Below are 17,714 nucleotides of genomic sequence, written 5' to 3'. Positions count from 1 at the left end.
TTGCATGTGTGCACACACAAACACACAAAGTAAAAACTAATGGGGGAGATGACTCCATCTTCCCCCTTCTAAGGCAATCAGAAATAAATAACTGGCAGACCAAGTTAGGGTGCAGGGGAGGAAATGAGCCTAGAGAGAGATGTTTGCCCACTGTTTGAGCAGAGGCACCTGAACAGATGCTGAGAGTGAGGGACACTGTGGCAGCAACCAGATACAGCCTATTTCCAGGCTGAGAGGCAGAACACACTGTGAGCACATATCCAAAGATAGAGGTCCAAAAGCTACAACTTCTGGAGTCTCACCACTCATGGATCCTGGCTGCAACCACATAAATTGAAGAGCCAGTGCTGATCTTCAGGGGAAAGCTGTAAACCCCTGGGTGTGTCTGCAAGGAGGCGCCTCAAGAATTTAATTTCATATTATCCCTGAGATAATTTGTTTTTTGTGCAATCTGAAGAAACTTACACCACGTTTTGAGTGTCTGGCTGACCCCCTTCATACAGCAGCAAAGAACCCCCACTTATATTTAGAAGCCTCTTCTAGGATTACATATCAAGATACGTGCACTGGGCTGTTTTGCAGAATGCAGCTGCCTTGTAAGAAGCCAAAGGTGCCAACATGATCCAGGAGCTGAGGCCAGCAATTTCAAGTTGCCATCTGTTTCTGCCTGTAATATGTGCAGGAAAGAAAAGGGAGCTGGACTTGAGGCATTAGTTGGTGCCTTCAGTGTGTGAGGACACTGTGTCCAAAAAGTGGAAGCCTGAGGCAGCTTTGCAGAAGGAAGACTCTGTTCATGCAGCCAGGACACAGATGTTGAGTTGAATACATCTTACTGCTTCCCACCTCCCTCTGTTTCATCAAATAACATCATTCAGCACATATATCGTATAACATGGGTTTTTTCCTACCAAAAAAGGAGGGTCCAATGCAGAATAATGGACCAAATCCAAATCTAGATGTGTGACAATGAAGAACAGGTCATTCCCAGAGCTGTCAGAGATAATGGAATTTGTATACATGCCCCTCTAAATATGGAGCAGGCACAAATTCCTCAGTCAGACATCTGCATTCTGCCTTCCACTCCCACTGCTGGCACTAGGGCCTTGCTGATTTGGGCACTAAAATGTCATTTGTGCTCCCTGTGTTTGCTGCCTGCTTTGGGATGTCTCTGTCACACATCAGAACAATGTGGTTGTACAAGGACCAGATCTCTTTCCAGCACAAGCTGCACTTCCCAAACATGGTTGAAAATTTATGTAAACATAAATAAATGAAGAGAAACAATACCAATACATTAGTAAAGCAAAAATAAGATTACCTATGACACAGAAGCACTAAGGACATTAGAGGAATTGCTGCATTCTCTCCTCTCTGTCACATTAAGTGGTTTAATATAAAGCCTTTATTTTTATACCAATCAATAGCACTGTAAGGTACCAACATTTATCTTCAGAAGCACTGAAGGTACAATGGCTCAATTCTCAATTATATTAAGAGTGAGACTTCAAAGATATTTATAAGGAACAAGAAGCAAGTTAGATTTCCAGTATGGTTTTCAAAAGCGTCTGAACAAGTTGGGTGTCTAGCTCCTATTGATCTCAACCCTTGTCAGGCAGTTAAAATAATACTTCAAGTTGCCTATCCCTATCCTCTGGTGCCCACACAACTTTGGAAACCTCCTTTTACTGTGATTCACTTCATTCTGAAACGGTCCAAGGGGCTAGAAAAAGGGATATTACTCTTTCCAGTAGAAGAGGCAACAAAACTTAGGAAAGACACTTCCCACATACCAGAATAGACATGAATTAAAAGTAATTTTATTCCACTTGTCAATGACATTTCTATCATATCTGATAATAAGGCAAGCTCCCACAAGACATATCAGACCATTAAAATAGTATTCAAAAACCAAAGAGGAGTTCACAGAACAGCCAATTCTTGGGATCATCAAAATCAGTGGCAAGATTCCCATGTGGACAAATCTGATCAGTGTAAATGTTTAATAAATCAGCTGACTTCACCAGTGTTTGTGAAGTTTAATACTGCAGGAATTAAGGAGAGGTAATGCTTCACTGACTTCAATGAAAAACAGAATTTGGCAGGAAGGAAAGCGAAAAAGCACATTGAAAATATAATATCAAGGCACAAAAATACATGCTACTTCCAGGCATATGCTTTAACAGGTAAAGGTTTCTGGGAGGGTGTTTTTTTTCGTTTTTAATAGGCTGTTGAACTCCTGACAGATGATTCTTCTCTCACCTGCACCTGCAGAGCTCCCTGGATTTCTGGGCAGTTGCTCCAGGTTGATGTTGGTGCAGGGAGAGGAAGTTGGCACAGCTCTCTTGAAGGTGTGGTAACAAAGCAGAGCAGCAACTGCTGAGGATGCAGCCACATCTTAATGCTCACCAGAGCTCACTCCTTTTAACATGGGATATTTGTGTGACAAAACAATCATATTCTGTGAAACAGCTAATAAACACAGCTGTCCCATGCACAAGGTATCAAGAAACTGCAGTAATTTAGAGGCCATCAATTCTGGAACCCGAGGCTGCTCACTGAGTAGTGTCTAAGGATCAGGAAGTGTGTCTGTAACTAGGCAGAGGTGCAGAAGTCTGTCCATCTCTAGCTGCAGTGACACACAGTCACAGAGATGAGAGGATGAGCCAAACAAAACCCACATGAACAAAGCAGAACACAATGAAACGATGTGCCTTGCTAGAAACACAACAACAAAGGGATGAAGGACATCTGTTGAAAAAGAAGATCTTTTGTCAGATAAAAAAATAGGAACTTTTTACATATGTGAGGTTTAAAGAGGAAAATATGATCAGTGCAAATTTAATGAGGGACAAGAGCTAAGTCAAGGGAGTGCAACAATGAAAGACAACAAAACAAAAATAAATCATTAAGAAAAACATGGATGCTATGGAACAAGAGTCTCTCTTAATAATCAAGTGATTGAAATCGGTCCCAGGTGTTTAAAAATCCAAGGTAAAGTTCTAAAAGCTGAGGATGACAAAAGAAAGCAGCTGCTGAGTCAGAGTGCGCCCACGGCATTGTAAAATCACAGAGCAGGATAAAATCACAAACCCATGGGGACAGTTGTGTCATGTTGAGACTATTTTAAAGTAATGAAAAAATCCTTAATGGCCTGATCCAAAATCTGCCAGAAGTAACAGGAGTTCTTCTACTAGCTTCAGTGGGCTGTGCATCAGATCTGACACTGTGCACCTTAAACAGTCTGGATATGTTGGCTTTTTCTGGCTGGGGTCAGCCAGGGAACATCACAGATCCAGCATACATTCCATGGAAAAGAGAAAGAAAAGGGATTTTTTTTTTAGGGCAAGATCTCATTATACATTAGGGTAAAAGAGAAAATGCTGCTTTATACTGAGATGTCTTATAAATAAATAATTTTGAAAACCTGGTCACGCCATGCTGATTAACTAACTGGGCTATCAGTTCATTCACCAGCAACATGCCTCTGCAGACTTAGAGGGTCAGAGCTAACAGTCTGGAATGGTTTCCATCTCTTCTTTTTCCCCCTCCAGAGGTTTACATGTTGATATCATCCAAGTGCAGTCCTGGTCTTCAGATAGCATGCTGCAAGGACACAGAAATATGTGTGTTTAGAGGAGGAGAAGACAGAGAGTTTGCCCTGTGAGTTTAAATTATTAATTCTACAGATCTAATGGATACATTATGCCACATTAGTGGTACTTGTTCTCTTAACAAACATCCCTCTAGACTAGCAGCTCAATACAGTTTTGAGTCAAGGAGCTGAGTTTCTAATGGCATTGGTCATCTGTCAATCTGAACTGAATTTTTAAACTTGGTTACCTGAATCAATGCAAATCAGGGCCTTCCATTCCAGGAAATGGGCTCTTACTTGACAAAGATTCATGAGGTCAACAGCATCTCTGCTTCCTTGGAGTGGTACATAAAGCAGTCAGACAAGAACAACCCTCCAGCAATGGAGAACTTGGTAAATCCCACAGTAACACACAACATGCTTTAAAAGGACTGGGAAACCTGTCCTGTGCATCTGCATTAGGAGAGCAAGGATCTGAGGAATTCCCTCAAATTCTTGTGTAGGGGAAAGCTCTCAGATAATACCCATGGATGCCCTGAAATATCCCTGGATTCTGGGTTCTGCTGGAGTCTGAGGGATCTCCTCCATCAGGCAGATACATTCTAGCAGCTCCTCAAGGAGGGATTTGGGACCCAAGGCACTGCCCAGTAAATATATCCTGCAGACAGCATTAATGCCTTTGCTGACTGTCTCTTGGATGCTACTCATGGCTCCACTGGGTAGAATCCATTGTGGGAATATCTCCTCTGTGCACAGATGAAACAGCTCTTTCTGGACCAGGATTTTTCATGTGGTTTGCAGTCAGGCTGATGTAACCACCTTGTCTGTGCACCTGCACACTGTGCCACTGATCAGCCTCCCGGTTGAGGGAACACTTTGAGAGAGAGGTAGAGGACTTTAGGCTCCTATGTTTTCACAAATCCAGTAAAACAAGGTAAGGATCAAGGAAATAATCAGTATGTGCCCTTACAATAGAAAAGCAGCAGTATGAGCTCCCTGGCTGGGTGGACACCAAGAATTAAAGAACAGGAATGCCCTGACTTCAGGCTTGGAGCTCTATCCCTTACTGGCAGGCCAGTCCCTGCAGCACAAGACCCTGACTTGTTTATTTTTATGGTAAGGTGCAGAGGGCAGGATGGCCAGTGTAAAGATCTGGAGGCTGGCTGAGTGATCCCTGTCCTCGTGCTGGTCTTCAGCTTGTTCTGTCTCTGAAAGACAGGCAGTCACTGAGGGGAATTTCTGCAAAGGCTTCTGAGAGCTTCAGGAACAGGACAGCAGAGATACTAAAAATAACCTTGCACTCCTTTTCCTCCTGAAGAATTATTTCCAAGTCAGTGAGGAAACTGTGCGTGTACATCCGTCCCTGGTGCACAGTCTAAACACTTACTCCTTTCCCTTCTACCTGGAATTACCAATGCTGCATTACTGCACACGTGCTTGATTTAAAACCCTTCTGATTCTGAGCAGTGCAAGCTGGTGCTTTCCTCACAGCCTGGCTGGCTCTGTGTTCCCTGGAAGCCATGCTGACAGGTGGCATTTCTGTGGCTTCCCTGGGGCGGAGTTCTAAATCAAGTGAGATTAAGGAAGGGGTCAGAAGTTCAGGCTCCTCTACGAAAGCATTGAAATATCCTAATGGTTTGCATAAAATTCCAAACTCACAGCGTTTTGGCTTCCTTCCTCAGAGCAAAACTGTTGCTGTCTCAGTCTACTGGAGTTTTTACTTCTCTCTAACACCTCTCACTCACCCTCCACATTTCTGCTTGGCTCACTCCTACTTGTCCAGACTGCAGAAGTCCACAAGAGAGGAGCACAGAAGATGTGGGCTGTATATTAAATGCCTTGTGGCTCAGCTGGGTGGCAAAACTCAAGTGAGCTCTAGTTCAGCCCTGAGCAGCACTGCTAAGTGTCACTCAGACACTAGAGGTGGTCTAGTAATGTGCTGTGAGGAGCTGAATATTGTTCTGAACTACTCACATGCCAGCATGAAGTAGAATATGACATGTTTAGATCCAGTTAAGAATTGGGTTTGGGATATCTAGGATCTCCTTCACTTAAGTAAGGAGGATCCAGCCCAGGCTCTTGTTTCCCTAAACCCTGCCAGCAGAACTCAAATGTAATCTGAGGGTGTCTCATGTCAGCAAAACCCAAACCAAAAAAGAATTTGGAATCTGCTTCAAAAACGTTGAGGCTGCTCTGAAAACACAGATTGTAAATGACTTGAGAGCCCTCACTGACTGACAAAATCACCACCTTTTGCTGAACAAAATGCCTAGAGGTGGGAAGGCTGACTCCAAGCCTGTGCAAGTCTGGGGAAAGGTTTCTGAGAGGAGCATGATGAGAACAGTGGCACTGGGTGGGAGCAAGCAGGGTATGGCACACACAGGCTGTGGCACACAGCCCTGCCCTGCTCCAGGTCACAGTGCTGTCCCCTCAGGGAAGGCAAATACATCCCATTTCTCACTGCAGTTCCTGATGGACAACATGCCTGAGGCAGGGCCAGACTGTGGTGACACAAATACCAGCTAAAGTTACATCTGAGCAAGCCCTGGAAATGTAACTCAGCTCTGGGGACTGGCAAGGCAGGGGCACAGGGGAAGCTGACAGGGGAGGCTGAAAGCAAATGGGGAAGAGTAAGAATAAATTTGGCCCAGTGTGGAATGAGGCACAGCCCTGATCTCACACACAGCACAGCTCTGCACTCAGAGCCCTCAGCAGGGTGAGGGACATGCCACTTCACACTGATCAGGACACACAAGTTTTATTGCTGGGCTGTCAGCTCCAGTGATGCACGTGATGGCTTCCCCTTGCCTACATTTAGGGGCATGGCTGCAGATCATAGATGGTTCCCAAGTGTTGGGTGGGCCCTGCTCCAGGATATAAATATGTGTATCACTACATATCTTAATATATGTTTGCTAAAGATAACATGCCAGTGTTTGAGACAAATGAGGCTCTCCAAGGCAGCAGGAGAAGCCCCAAGCTGCCTTAGCTCTGAGTAAATCTTCAAAATGAGAAGTCAAGGCTGTTTCTTCCCTGCAGTAGATGTGTAGGTGTTGGCTGCTGTTATTCCTGTGCTACCGTTGCTCTGTGACTGAACCAACCAAGGAAGGCACATGAGGACACTTGGAAGTGGGGGTTTGCTGAAAAGTGAAAGGGTCTTCCTCTTCCCAAGTCTGCCATTATTATTGGGGGTACATTTGGGAGTATTATTGGTGGTGTAAAATCATTGTTTGCTCAAAGCAGGAATTTCCTGCTCTTCCTCTCTCTGCAACTTCCACCATTTCTACCCTCAACACACCTGACTTGATATTTTTCTCCTGGCTGAGGCATGTGGAGTTGTTTTGAAGGAGGATTCAGAGCCAGCTGAGCCTGACTCAAGTTTCTGTACCTATAAGAAAAGTTGTGTAACAATTGATAGAGATTCCCCCCTGCCAACCAGACTTGGATGTCTCACTTTTGTTGCTTCTCAGAGGCTTCATGTTGTGGAAGAGAACTTGAGTTCTCAGTACACTTTGCATCTTTGATGCTGGCAGCAGTATCTCCCCAAGGTAATGTGCAGTGAGATTTGTTATCCCTTGAAGACCAAAAAAAGCCACAAGGAATGTCAGCAGAAAGAACTGGGTACTGTGGTATCAGATTAATTTCAAGTGGATAAAGTATAGGAATTAATCTTGGAAGGGTCAAGCTTTTCCTGCATATTGCTGAAGTCTAACTTGCAGGAAAAATGCATGTGTAGGTCAGGGAAACATTAAATCTGTGCTTAATGGTGATCAAATAAATCTGCCATATTATTGTATCTAAGGCTATTTTGTGCTACCTTACTAATATTGAAACATATATTAAAGTTAGCACAGAATTAATTTACCATCACTTCACTTCAGCAGAAGCAGAGTGGCTGTCAGTAAATAATCATGAGAAAGGCACAAATGGGTGTGAGGTCACTGAATGGGGTGTGAAAAGCCGTTCACAGCAGTGGAATGTCAGACTAAAACAATTTAGTATAAAGTAAAAACGTCCAGGAGTAAGGCAACAGAGGGGACCCAGGTAAGCACGGAGAGTGGAAAGACCAGCTGGGTGCTTCTGTTCACTCATTTTCACATCAAAAGATTGTTGTTGCCATCAAATCTTTTCCTAGAAGCTCTTTGGAGGGTGACAAGTGAGAGGGAGAAGGGGAGCAGTGAAGAGGCTGGAAGGGCAGAGAGAAGAGTGAATCCAGTGAACCTGGACTCCTCACAAAAGTCATGGTGCCATTTGGCCAAGAAAGCTCTGTGGAAACTATGTACAGAAATTAATATCCCAGCAGTGTTCTGAGGGTTCCCAGGCATCTGGCTGCCTCTACCCAACAGAAAGTTTTCTCTTTAAAAAAAAACCCAGAACCAAAACCAATTTAAAAAGTCCTCATAGGAAAAACAAAGTTCTATTATACTGGTTTGCTGCTGCCTGGTCACTGTGAATGCTTCAGAGCAGTGCTGTCTGCCACTCCTCACACTGCCTTTCCCTCCCCTACTTTGAAAAAATAACTGAGCTGCTCTCCTTGCCTGAGAAATGATGAGCAAGGTGGTGGAATTTACTGCTGCTGTCAATTACAAAACTTGGCACCCCCAGCCTGAAGGCCTTGGGTTTAAATCTGCCAGCGCTGAATGAGCTGAACACAAGCTGAACCAAGACTCTTGCTTGCAAAATGCACAGAAAATTAATGAATGCACAGGACACTTAGAGTCTGCAGCACCATCTAATAATGTCCCACAGAGCTGGACCCCCTGTCCAGTAACTTCCCTGCAGCTCAATATGTTGTACTTCAATTTTTGTATGAAAATGCTGTACACGTTTAACCAGTTACTGCATTCCACTCCCCAAAGATGTCTTCATTTCAGTGGTAAATGGGGTGTTCTCTGTTTATAGCTTATGCATAAGTTTGTACAGTGCACTGAAATGCCCTCCAACCAAACCAGCCAATAATAAATTCATTTAAATTGGTTATTTCAATGGGAAGTGCACAGTACTGTGGAGAAAAGAACACATTGTTGCACAACCTTAAGAAAGATTATTAATACCCTCAATTGCTTTTGTTCCCTTTTCCAGTAATCCATTTGGGTAACCCCAGAGATTCATTTGTTCATTTGTTTGTTTCTATTATTGCAGGTGTGGGAGGACAATAACACAGCATGGAGAGTGAAGGGCCTTACCCCACAGAGACATCAGTCAGAATGACATTTTTGATCACTTTTGATATAGTTCTGGTCATCTGTTTTACTGTCAAACAGTAGAGGAGTAATTGACTGTTGTCTCCTCCTTGCAGAGCTAAAAGATTGGTTGGCCAGACATGAGACTGAAAATTATCACCTGGGGACTCTGTTACCTGAAATTTAAAGATCTCAGGTCACTTGATCTGAAAGATGGTGAAGCTGAGGAGGAGAAAAACGAAAAAGCAACTGGCCAAAATTGGAAAAACATATTGGAGCTGCAAGAGTTTCTAGAAAACCACCTGCTGCTAAGACAGAGTCGCTTGCGTTTAACCACAGTCAACAGAATTTTCTAAAGTGTAAAATACAATAAAATCCTTTTGGAAAGCATACATGCATCCCTGGATAGATAGAGAGAGGAGGTTTTGGCAGCCCTTAGTGCCTTGCTCTGGAGGCCTGCAGGGAGGGCTGTGAGAGCCCTTGCTCACCGTGGTGAAGTGAACCGCGCAGTAGATGCCGATGATGAAGAGGCCGATGATGATGGAGGCCACGGCCACCCAGAGCGCGTTGCGACCCAGCCGCTTGGAGCCTTCTATGTCCCCCTGGTTGTAACTGTTCAGAGCCTGCAGAGGGCAAACAGGGAATCACAGCTCTGCCCTTCAAACACAAACCTGTTGGCAGAGCAGCACAACAGCTCTGAACCAACAGAACAAATCAATGTCCACTGCCAAGGTAAGCAGGGAGTCCAATTTTCTGTCCCACTCATTTTCTGTTGGAATGTTGGGGGACACAAGACAGATCATTGACTTTGGACCTGGTTAAGATAAGAGATTTGATAACAGGATGCTTTGGCAAAAGCAAACTGAACTTTGAAAATTAGACCTGGATTGCAAGAAGATTAAATCAAACAGGTTTACCAGAAAAAGAAAATCCCATTAAACTCTGCAAGCAAGAGATGTTGTTATATGCATAAGTTTGTGTATGTGATTTTAACCTAATCATTGTAGTACACATTACCAGTCTCCTTGCAATAGTATATAAGTGTTTGTGTCCCACAATAAAATTGGATTCTGATCACCAGTCTCCCCATCTCTCTCCATTGTCAACAATTTTCAGTACCTTTCATTGAGGCTACAGCTCTTTTTTTGTTTGTTTGTTTGTTTTCGTTTGTTTGTTTTGTGTTTTTTTGTGTTTTTTTTGGTTTTTTTTTTGTTTTGTTTTGTTTTGTTCAGTGATTTATATGATACACACCTGTCACCATCATATTTTCTGAAAAATCCCCTTGCCCAGGATTCTTCTCCTGGGAAGCTGAGAAGCCTCAGAGAAAAAAAGAAAACAATATTATCTGATTTGCTTCTCCTGTGTTTTGGAGTGCTTTGGAATGTGGTTTGGAGATTGTTTATCCAATATGTGATTTGTTTTAACTTAATGGCCAATCACAGCCAGCTGTGTTGAGGCTCTGGAGAGAGTAATGAATTTTTCATTAGTATCTTCTAGCCTTCTCTAAGTATCCTGTCTCTATTCTTTAGTATAGCATAATATAATATAATATAATATAATATAATATAATATAATATAATATAATATAATATAATAATAAATTAGCCTTCTAAGAACAGGGAGTCAGATTCATCTTTCCTCCCAATGACATGGGACCCTGAAAATACCACACATACCAGCATAAAAGCTGTCAAACCAACATCCACCCACTTGCAGAAACCAGTGGCTTTTATCTTTGGAAATAGTTTTGTAGTATATGGGAATTGTTAGTTGGCCACTTCACTAGCAGTGAGATAAATTCTTATGCTTTACAAGACTATAAGCATCAAAAAGAGCATAAACAGGCTGCATTTTTAGAGAAAGTCTCAGTAAAACTTTAAAAAGCTTACTAATCACCTATTTTTCCAATATTTTACTTTTCCAAACAAAGTTTGAAGAATTAATAGGTAGTTTGCTAGTGGTGGGAAAAATACAAACCGAAGAAATATAGGTCATTTGAACAAAACATCTGAGTGCCATCCTCATGGGCTAGAAGTGTTGTTCCTTTGCATTTCTGGACAACACTGATAATCATTATCATATCCATCCTGAGGTATGCATCAGATATCCCCATATTATCTCAAGAGACTCGAGTTTCTCTCTACCCACCCATGACTTAGCAGATGCTTTACATTCATTACATGCTCAGATTGCAATGTGTGATAGGACCACTCTGATCCTCTAGGCTTTTGTGAGGCAGACTATTGGATTTTCTGAATTAATTTTTGGTTTAACCAAACCATTTTAAAGGAAAAGATTCAGTGAACCACACGAAGTACTGTAGTACATGAGTCTAAACACAGTTTGTAGAATTTTTTTCCCAAGAATGAGATGCTATCAAAGCATTAAAAAGGGCATTATTCCTAAGAATTCTTTTGTAAAATCATGAGAGTTTGAGTTCATAAGCCATAACACTGAGTCCAGATTTCTAGATCAGATTTCACTATTGAACTCAGCATACTTCCTCAGGGAATCAGATTAGTCAAACATGGTTTTTAGTATCTTGTATATATTTCAGGAGGTATCAGAGAAATGGGAAGAGTAGGGGGAGAGATATGGGGACCTGATCAAATTAACTGCTCTCTGGACTGAAGAATTCAGATTGTCTCTAGAAGACTGTATGAGGTACCACCAAGTGCTATAATGAAAGTGCTTCAGCTATAAATCACTTTTTGCAGCAAACAGAACAACAGAGTGACGAGCTGAGGCTGTGGAGGGCAGGAAAGGAATGAAGTTCAGAGCACACCAAGCACTGCTGTAGAGCCATTTCTCCCAAGCAGGAAAGCAATGAGGGGCACGATGTGTGTGCTGTGTCAATTAGTGAGCACACGGAGCTAATGGGCTGGGTGCACTCGTGGTGTCAGCACTGCAGGAGCATCAGCCCAGCCCAGACAGTCCCAAAGCAACACAGCCTGCATTCCTAGAACTGCATCTCAAGGATAAGTGCAGGTACTTACTCTCTGGAGCCTACGAAAGGCTGAGATGCTGATGCACTCATGTCCTTAAAGAGAGCACTGATGCATTTCTTCCCTTCCAGGAAGCCCACATGCCTAAACATTTCTCTGGTTTGTGTCCCCAAAGAATATCACTAAAACCTCTGCTCTGCTGTCAGATTTCATTGAGGTTGGAAAGCACACAATGGGGAAAGAGGGCAGATGTGGAAATGAGAGATGGACACGAGCACATGGTCAAACAGGACAGTGCCAGCCCTGATCCGGCTACAAAGGGGCTGGCACTGTCCTCTCACCAAAGCCACTCCACTGTCCCCAGCAGTTCTGGCTGCAGAAGAGCTTTCTCCAAGCACATTTGGAAAGGTCTTTAAAAGGATTATGAGGAGAAACACAGCTCAGCTTGGCCCTGAGCAGACTGACCTCCTCCTGTGTCTGCCAACAACCACCAGTGCCACTGTGGCTGCAGGGAGAAACGCAGAAAAGCACCACAGACACCCTGGCCCTGGACTTTGTGCTCACCTCTTATCAAAGCACTCCCCTTGCATGGCAGCTGCAGAGGGGTTCTGCAGACACCAGCGACTCAGTTCCCCAGGCTTGTGGTCTCAAAAGTGAGACAGAGTTGTAAGCAAGACCTGACACCATCAGCTTGCAGTTCTGGGCCATTTTACTAATGTATTTAGGAAGTCTGGAAAATGTCCATGTGATTTCTGCAGGTACTGCATAAATAATTCACCGTGGAAACTTTAATAAATAATGTCATTTTAATATAAATCCACGATGAAGAGGAGGAAAACAACATTAATGATAAAGAATAGGATTTGGGAGAGTCAGGAAGGAGACCAAAGTTTCTCTATGAAGAGGTTTAAATTAAATGAAATAACTTAGAAAGCATTCAATAAAAAAATAAGAGGTTTGAGGGAGTGGTTGGGGTCTGATGCAAAGCTTTTTGAAATTCATTACTTCCGTCTACTTCAAAGGGCTCCTGGTCAAGCTTCCAGTTTTCAACATTAGACAGTGATAACATCAACTGTTAAAGCTTTAACTATTACATCTATCTAATTCCAAGGGCTGGGCAATATATTGAGAACATGTTATCTGTATGAGGCATTTGGTCTGTCCAACATTTAAAACAAATTTCAGCCCTTTTCAACCTAACACCATATGATTTCTCAGGTTTCTGCTACCTCACTGGCTATGAAGTCATAATGTAAATTAAAGCCACAGTTCTGCAGCTGTTTATTTACTTGAGTAATCTCAGTGACTTCACCAGGTTCACACACATCTATTTATAAAACATTCTCAGTTCAACAATAAAGTGACTTAACCTCATGTGAACAGAAATGTGCTGAATTAGCTATACAATATTAATCCCTTTTTATGTGTATTTTCTGTTCCACACTCCCAGAGCACTGATCATGGCAAAAACATGAAAGAACACTGAGTTGCTTCAGAAATCTTCCTCTACAATTCTTACAGATCTGGGCAAACCAGACTGAGGTTCTCTGATCAGCATTTTTTAGGCTCTATAAGCCAGGCTGGGTGAACCTTAATTGGCTGTGCCTGGAAAGGAGACACTGTCTAGTTCAGACCTCAGGAAGAACCAGGCCTGCTGACTCAGGGTGACTCCTCACTGTAGGAACAGCTCACAGGGAAACACAAAGGAGAGGGGGGACTTGGGGAGCAATTCAGAACAGGCAGGTGCTGAGCAGGACACGTGAAAGGGGAGTTGGCTCTGCAGGATGCTGGTGAGGAAAAACCAAAACCTAGCAGTTTGCAAAGGCAGGGCCATGGAAAAATGCCTTAACAGCAGCTGCTGAGCCCTGTTGTTTAATATTCCTGAATATTAAATATGCTGTTTAATATTCCTGAAGTGAGTACAGGCTGTCCCATATGGTGTTAGATATCCAGGTACCTACAAGCTACCTAACAAGGGGTGTATAAATAATAAACTCTGCAAGTAAACTTTCTAAATACAGAAACATTGGTCACTCTGCTGGTCACTGAGCTGGCCACAGCCAACACACTGCACATGGCTTGTGAGGATCCCAGTTAAGAGGTGGCTCCCTGAGAAAGCAAGGTCCATCCTTTCCTGTCCCCAAGGCTTCCACCACCCTCTAATTTGTTGTCTCTGCTTAGGGAAACCCATATAAAGACAAGGCATCTGAATCCAACAGCAACAAATGCAGACAAAGAACTTGTTACTATCAGAGAAAGATGAGCCAAGATTGTCACAGCTTGACCACATATGTTGTTTGAAGCATGGAAATGATTAAACAAAAATGTGTCAACAGCAAGAGGGAGTTTGGAGCAAAAATCAGTGAGAAATAGCTTTGGAGAGACTGTTTGGAGGTTGTTACAAATGTAAGGCCCTATGGAATTACAGAACTAGTCTGACATAGAGATCTCTGAAATGAAGACAGCTGAAGGGGGGTACTGAGAAGGGCCAACAAAACATGTTCAGTTGTCAGATCTCAGTGCTGGCATTGAAAATATCTGATTCATTTCCCAGAGTTATTCCACAGCCTCCCTCTAGCTCTGACCCCATGAGCCAGACACAACCAGTCCACCCCAGCCAGGTCTCAGACACAGCTGGCAGCTCACTGAGAGCTCTTTGGGTTAATCACTGCAGACAAGGAGCCAAAGAGCTCAGTGACACAGTGCCCACCCCCAGCCCCACACCAGAGAAATCTCCTGTGCCACAGAAGCCTCCTGACCTGGTACCTGCCCCCAACTCTTGCCTGTGGGTACACTTGTATGCAAAGAACAGGGCAGAGCTGAGGGGGGTGACTGAGCCAACTGATGGCACAGCAGTGTGACACAGCTGCTCACAGTGACCCAGCTGCTGGAAGCAACAAGGAGCAGAACTGATGGCATCTGGGGCTGCACAAGGTATTGAGAGCAGTGATCCTACAGCCAGGACTCCTGGGGAAAACAGAACTCCATTTGCCAGAAATGCTGGGCAGTGCTCACCCTGCAGGTGGTCAGTGGCTTATTGGAGGGGGGCTCTTGTAATGCCAGTATGGCAAAACAGTGATGCCAATAATGCCCTTTCTACCAGCTCTCCTCTGACCCCTGCCATGAGAAACAGACAGGTAAGGAGCAAGGAAAGTTATTATTGCAATAAGGAGAACTTGCAAAAGGTTTATTCTAAAAATAAAGTAAAGGAGGTAAGATCTGTAACGGTGAGGTTTGAGCCTCCAAAGGTGAGAAAGGAGTGAGGAAACCAGTGCTGGAGTTGTAAATGGGGCAGCAGAAGAGACAGAAGAGACTGAAAACAAATCTGTCACTTATTTTGGGGGTGTGTTAGAGCCCAGACTCTACTTTTAGAGTGAAAACATTGTCTGAATTTAGAACAGTTAAGGAGGACATGACACAGGTACACAGGGTGCTGAACCATGCCCCCTCTAGAAGCCAACAGGACTTTTCCTTTTAGGTCCATTTTATGAAGTGGAAATTTGTAGAAAATCCACTTGTGAGAGGCTTTAAATCTGACCCAAGGTCTCAGGTAAGCTCTGCAGACTGTAAAGGTGTCTTCTGCAAGAAAAGAATATAACCCACTCTTGTATCTCAGTGTTAACCCTTAGCAGCTCCAGCTGAGAAAGGGTGGGAGGGTGCAGATCCCAGCAGAAGTGGAAATAAAACCAGCCCAGGCTACAATGCAGAACCTGCAGCTGAGGATAATGCAGCAGTTACAGGTTGCAGCTTGGAAAGGCAGGGGGGTCAGGCTGTGGAAAGGAAATTGGACATGCTATTTTTATAGAAAAGGAGAGGTTTTAGGTAGGATGTGTTGAAACAGATGCTATTCCCAGACAGGGGAGGTCACTGGTCTGGTTTTTGTGTCCCCCTGTAAGGGAGTGAGCAGCTGAGACCCGCACAGGCTGTTCAGCATTCAGGAAGTGCTCTTCCCACCCTGGTTCCTTCAAATCCCCCGGTAACAGTTACTGATGCCTGACTCCAGAAGCCTGCATGAACTTCAACCAGGCTGTGGGTGGAGATTTCTCCATATGGGGTGCAAAAATCTTTAGAGGCCAAATTCTGTCCCTGACAGTTAACTTCTGTACAGCCCCAGCACCTTGATGAAAGCAGTGTCACAGGGAACAGACGCTCCCAGCCCCACATCATCAGCTCTCATTACTTTATATAGCACCCTCGGTGTCCATGGACAGAAAGGATGCTGAGTACCAGCAGAACCAAATCTTCCCAAAATAAGGGAAAAAGCATATTGTATAGTTAAGGTAACAACAAAGAAGATAAACACAGAAGGAAGAAAATTAAAAAAAAAAAAGAAAAAAAAGAAAAAAAAAAAAAAAGAAGACATCTAATACTTAACTACAAAGAAAAAAAAAAACCAAACAAAAAAACCCCCAAAAAACAAACAAACAAACAAAAAACCAACCAAAACTTGAACAATGGCTTTGGAATAGTAGTTTTCAAACTTCAGCAATGTAGCAATGTGATTTCTCATCAATCTTTACTTGTCACACTTTACAAAAGTGTGTTTTGGGATATTTTAGACATAGTTAGCTATTCTTATACTTAATTGCAAAAAGAAATAACTACATTTTTACTTACCTTCTCAGCTTGGCTGTCAGAGAAAAGGATGAAAATACACAACATGTTTTAAACCTTTTTCAGCTCCTAAACAACAGAAATACATTGCAGTGTTACTGATAACACCGATCACGTATATGACTAGAAAACTCTGGATCTGACTCTGCAACTTTTAACTCAGAGAAGGAGATTCTGTTCCAACAATCCTTTGGAAGTTAAGGGGATTGCTGGGTTATTAAGGACAAAGTGTATCAATTTCAGATTGTAGGAGTAAGGCTGTTGTCTCAGTGTGTTTAATACTCAATTTACACGGGCAATTGCCAACAACCTACAATCGTTATCATCATCTGTATTATTCCAACAAATAGTATCAAAGAGCCTGTTTACTGGAAAAAAAGGCACTCCTATTATATTTGATTAACTAAAGCAGAAACCAAATCTGATTTCTGTTCTCCAGCTGACACTTTCACACAGATACTCTGTCCAGTTCAGCGTGCGGCTTAGTTGATGCAACAAACCCCGTTAACTGGAATAAACCCGCCACCTGACAGTGAAAACTTGTTGGAAACTGCCTTTCACTCCACGTTTTCCATCGCTGCTGGGATAGCTCGGTGGTCCCCCTGCCCGCGCCCGCTGATGCTCCCAGGCTCGCTGCCTCACCCGGTGTCCGCAGCTCCCGGGACAAGCGGCTCCAAGGCGGCTGCTGCCCCTTTCCCTGCCGGGGCCGGCTCGGAGCCCAGGCCGGAGGTGCTACTCACCATGACGGCGAACACGAAGGCGACGATGTTGACGGGATAGGCGGGACAGAAGCAGGAGAGGATGCTGAGGAGCAGGTAGTTCTTGGGCCGCGGCGGCGGCGGCTCGTCGGGCAGCTCATCCTCGATGTTGGTCTCGGGGCTGTTCTCCAGAGCCCGCTTGATGTCGGCGCCGGCGGGGAGCGCGGACATGGGGCTGCGGTGCGGCGGGCGGGCGGCGCGGAAAGCCCAGCGCTCCGGGCAGGCGGGACCGAGCGGCGCCGAGCCAAGGGAGCCGCCCCGGGACGGGGCCGGGCGGGGCGGGGGGGCTGCCGCGGGTCTCAGCGATCCCGGGGAGCGATGGGAAGAGCGCCCGGCCCGACGCCGCCCGCCGAGGCTCCCCGCGCCCCGGCCCCGCGGGGTCCCCGCGCTGCTCCCGCCCGGCCCCGGGAGCGCCCCCGGCGCTGCCGCAGCGCGGCCGGGCAGCAAAACCCGCGGCTGCTCCGGCCTTCAGGGAACTTCTGCAGCTCCTGCAGTTAAAGGACTTGAGCCGAGTTTGCACAACCCCCGGGAGAACTGCGCTGCGTTCTTAAACTCGCGTTTCCAAGTGTCCCAGCCGCTTCAGCAAGCGGGGTAAAGCCCGCAAAGCCATTTCCTCGCACCT

The 17,714-nt window shown here is 44.4% G+C and overlaps 1 protein-coding gene across 1 annotated transcript; it reads right to left on the bottom strand.

The window, feature by feature from the left end:
- Positions 1 to 1,795: 1,795 nt before the first annotated feature.
- TMEM233 (transmembrane protein 233) lies at positions 1,796 to 17,435 on the bottom strand. The gene is made up of 3 exons (XM_071445501.1): positions 17,075 to 17,435; positions 9,264 to 9,398; positions 1,796 to 3,603 (listed from the first exon to the last, which is right to left on the bottom strand). Exons 1-3 carry the CDS (start codon positions 17,261 to 17,263, stop codon positions 3,592 to 3,594), a joined length of 336 nt encoding a protein of 111 aa, XP_071301602.1. The 5' UTR covers positions 17,264 to 17,435; the 3' UTR covers positions 1,796 to 3,591.
- Positions 17,436 to 17,714: the final 279 nt, after the last annotated feature.

Source organism: Agelaius tricolor, unplaced genomic scaffold, assembly GCF_023055355.1.
Source record: "Agelaius tricolor isolate 1412-34295 unplaced genomic scaffold, bAgeTri1.0.p SCAF_20, whole genome shotgun sequence".
In the NCBI taxonomy this organism is placed as follows: domain Eukaryota; kingdom Metazoa; phylum Chordata; class Aves; order Passeriformes; family Icteridae; genus Agelaius; species Agelaius tricolor.
This window is presented reverse-complemented; position numbering and strand designations above follow the sequence as displayed.